This window comes from Nematolebias whitei, chromosome 17 (assembly GCF_014905685.2).
Source record: "Nematolebias whitei isolate Nwh7 chromosome 17, NemWhi1, whole genome shotgun sequence".
NCBI lineage: Eukaryota > Metazoa > Chordata > Actinopteri > Cyprinodontiformes > Rivulidae > Nematolebias > Nematolebias whitei.
This window is the reverse complement of record NC_056514.1, coordinates 41905665-41908190: the sequence shown is the minus strand read 5'-3', so window position 1 is coordinate 41908190 and position 2526 is coordinate 41905665. Positions and strand designations below refer to the sequence as shown.

Genomic DNA, 2526 nt, shown 5'->3' with positions numbered 1-2526 from the left:
AGATATAGATATATAGATATAGATATATAGATATATAGATATATATATATAGATATATATATATAGATATAGATATAGATATAGATATATATAGATATAGATATAGATATAGATATATTAGCAGACGAGACTAAAATGTCAGAATCTGTGCAGGGATGTTTGTGTCTGTTGTTGTGGTTACTAAAATTTGAGTTCTGGTTCTCTTTGTGTGGCAAAGAAGAAGCTGGCAGCAGAGCCAGACTACACCGATGTATCTCTGACGGCGGCGGAGCGTGTTCGAGCTCTGGCCAAAATGGGATGCTGCGTTGAGATCAACGAGGACATCGCTCCCAGACGCTACTTCCGCTCCGGCGTGGAGATGGAGCGCATGGCGGCAGTTTACCTGGAGGAGGGCAGCCTGGAGAATGCATATGTCCTCTACACCAAACTCATCACGTGAGTCATATGATGCATCTCATCATGTTGGGGCGGGGTCTGTTGTTAACCATTCACACACCAGCTTGATGCGCTGTTGCTTCCTGTGTTCAGTCTGTTTGTGGAGAAGCTGCCAGGCCACAGAGACTACCAGCAGTGTTCATCCATCCCAGAGAAGCAGCTCATCATGAAGGTAACTCGCCTTGAGAGGAAGGGAACTCACCTGTAGATGTTCTCCTGAAGGGAACTTACCTGGAACTCACTTTGGTCAGAATATTTTTTGTTTCTTTAGCACCCTGGAATCTTTGGTTCTTCTTTTCTGTCCCTCATGAGGGGTTATGTTTGGGTTCTTCCTTCCATCCATCCATCCATCCATCCATCCATCCATCCATCCATCCATTATCTTTACTTGCTTCTTCCTTTTTGGGTCTTAGGGGTCACTGGTGCCCATATCCAGCATCACTGTGCGAGAGGCAGGGGACACCCTGTACAGGTCTCCAGTCCATCACAGGGACACATGGAGACAAATGAGACAAACAGCCATTCACTCTCTCTCTCACCTAGGGACAATTTAGAGTTACAACATGCATGTTTTTGGTCTGTGGGAGGAAACTGGAGCACCCGGAGAAAACCCACGCAGCACGGAGAGAACATGCAGACTGCACCCAGAAAGGCCCCTAGACTGGGATTTGAACCAGGGTAACCTGCTCGCTGAGAGGCAGCAGCTCTACCAGTTGCACCACAGTGCTGCCCTATGTTTGGGTTCTTAAGATACAAATCTTAAATCCTCCAGTTTGATCACAACCATGAACCCCTGTTTCTGATGTGACACTTTACAGTTTTTTCTTGTTCGTTTCCTGGTTTCATGTTTCATAATGGGTTGGTTGGTTTGGTTAAGACATTTGCATTGGTTTGGTTTAGATAACTGTTTGGAATGTGTTGGTTGGTTTAGGTTAGAGTGGTTGTTTGGGATGGTTGGTTTAGTTGGGGTGGTTGGGACTTATTTATAGTTTGGTTTAGTTTTGGGTTGGGATGTAAGGGCCAGTGTGGGTTGGACAGGAATGGTTGGTTTAGTTGTTTTGGTTGGTGTGGTTGGTTTAGTTGTGGTATTTAGACTAGATTAAGTTTAGGTTGGGTTAGTTTTGCATTGAGTTGTTCAGGTCATTATGGGTTGGTATGCTGTTTTTCTTTTATTGGGCTGGGATGATTGGTTTTAAAAACATGTTTGGTTTGGTTTGGATGTGATGGCCTGTTTAGATTGGGTTGCTTTTTCACATGATTCAGTTGGGATGGTTGGTTTGGTTGGATTAGTTTGAACTGGTTGGGTGGGGTTGTTTAGTTTGGTTGGAATAGCTGGTTTGAGTTAATTTGGTTTGCGTTGGGTTGGCTTTCACAGTAGAGTTTGATTGACTGGGTGGGATATTTGGGTCTATTGGTTTTAACCACGTTTTACTGTAACTCCTCAGGTCTCTAAAAACTTCCCAGGTCATTTTAAACAACTGATTCAATTGTAGCATTTCCCATCTAACACTCAAAGTAGTAAAAATATATTAGTAAGTAATTAAGTAAATAAAACTTTATTTATATAGCGCTTGTCAAGATAAAAATCACAAAACGCTTCAACAAATCAGATAAACAAAAGCAAAAAACAAATTCAGGCAAAAAAATATATTTGCCTACTTGTGTCCTATTCTCAGGTCTCTTTTTGGCACACATACAGGTCCAGACTCTGGTTCTGGTTTCCAGGACTGTATGTGGACTGCTCATGTTCCTCATATTCCCTCTGGATGTTTACAGAAACTTCAAGAGGTGGCGTTTCCTCGAAAAGAGGAGCTGAAGAGACGTCTTCAGGAGAAATACAGCAGGGAGCACACTGAGTATCTCAGAAGCCAGGTTGGTGAGGGTTCAGGGGGTCAGGGAGGGTCAGGACAATCTGTGGGCCAGTGTGGGCTGATTTTTGTGTGCATGATCCAATCAAATTACATCTTAAATTTAAGATAAGATAAGAACTTTATTGATCCCGCAGGAAATTGTTGTGCCAGAGTTTCAATACAAGGAACATGCACAAGGAAACAACACAACACAAAACTGATTCTTCCCCCAACAGCTTAC

General features: G+C 42.8%; 1 protein-coding gene across 1 annotated transcript in view; it reads left to right on the top strand.

Moving 5' to 3' along the window:
• The window catches only part of stambpl1 (STAM binding protein-like 1), a 20288-nt gene that overhangs the window by 12329 nt on the left and 5433 nt on the right, over positions 1-2526 (top strand). Inside the window, exons 3-5 of the mRNA XM_037690985.1 lie at positions 218-435; positions 529-607; positions 2212-2307. Of these exons, the coding sequence (XP_037546913.1) occupies positions 218-435; positions 529-607; positions 2212-2307 (393 nt within the window). The remainder of the gene's footprint in view (positions 1-217; positions 436-528; positions 608-2211; positions 2308-2526) is intronic.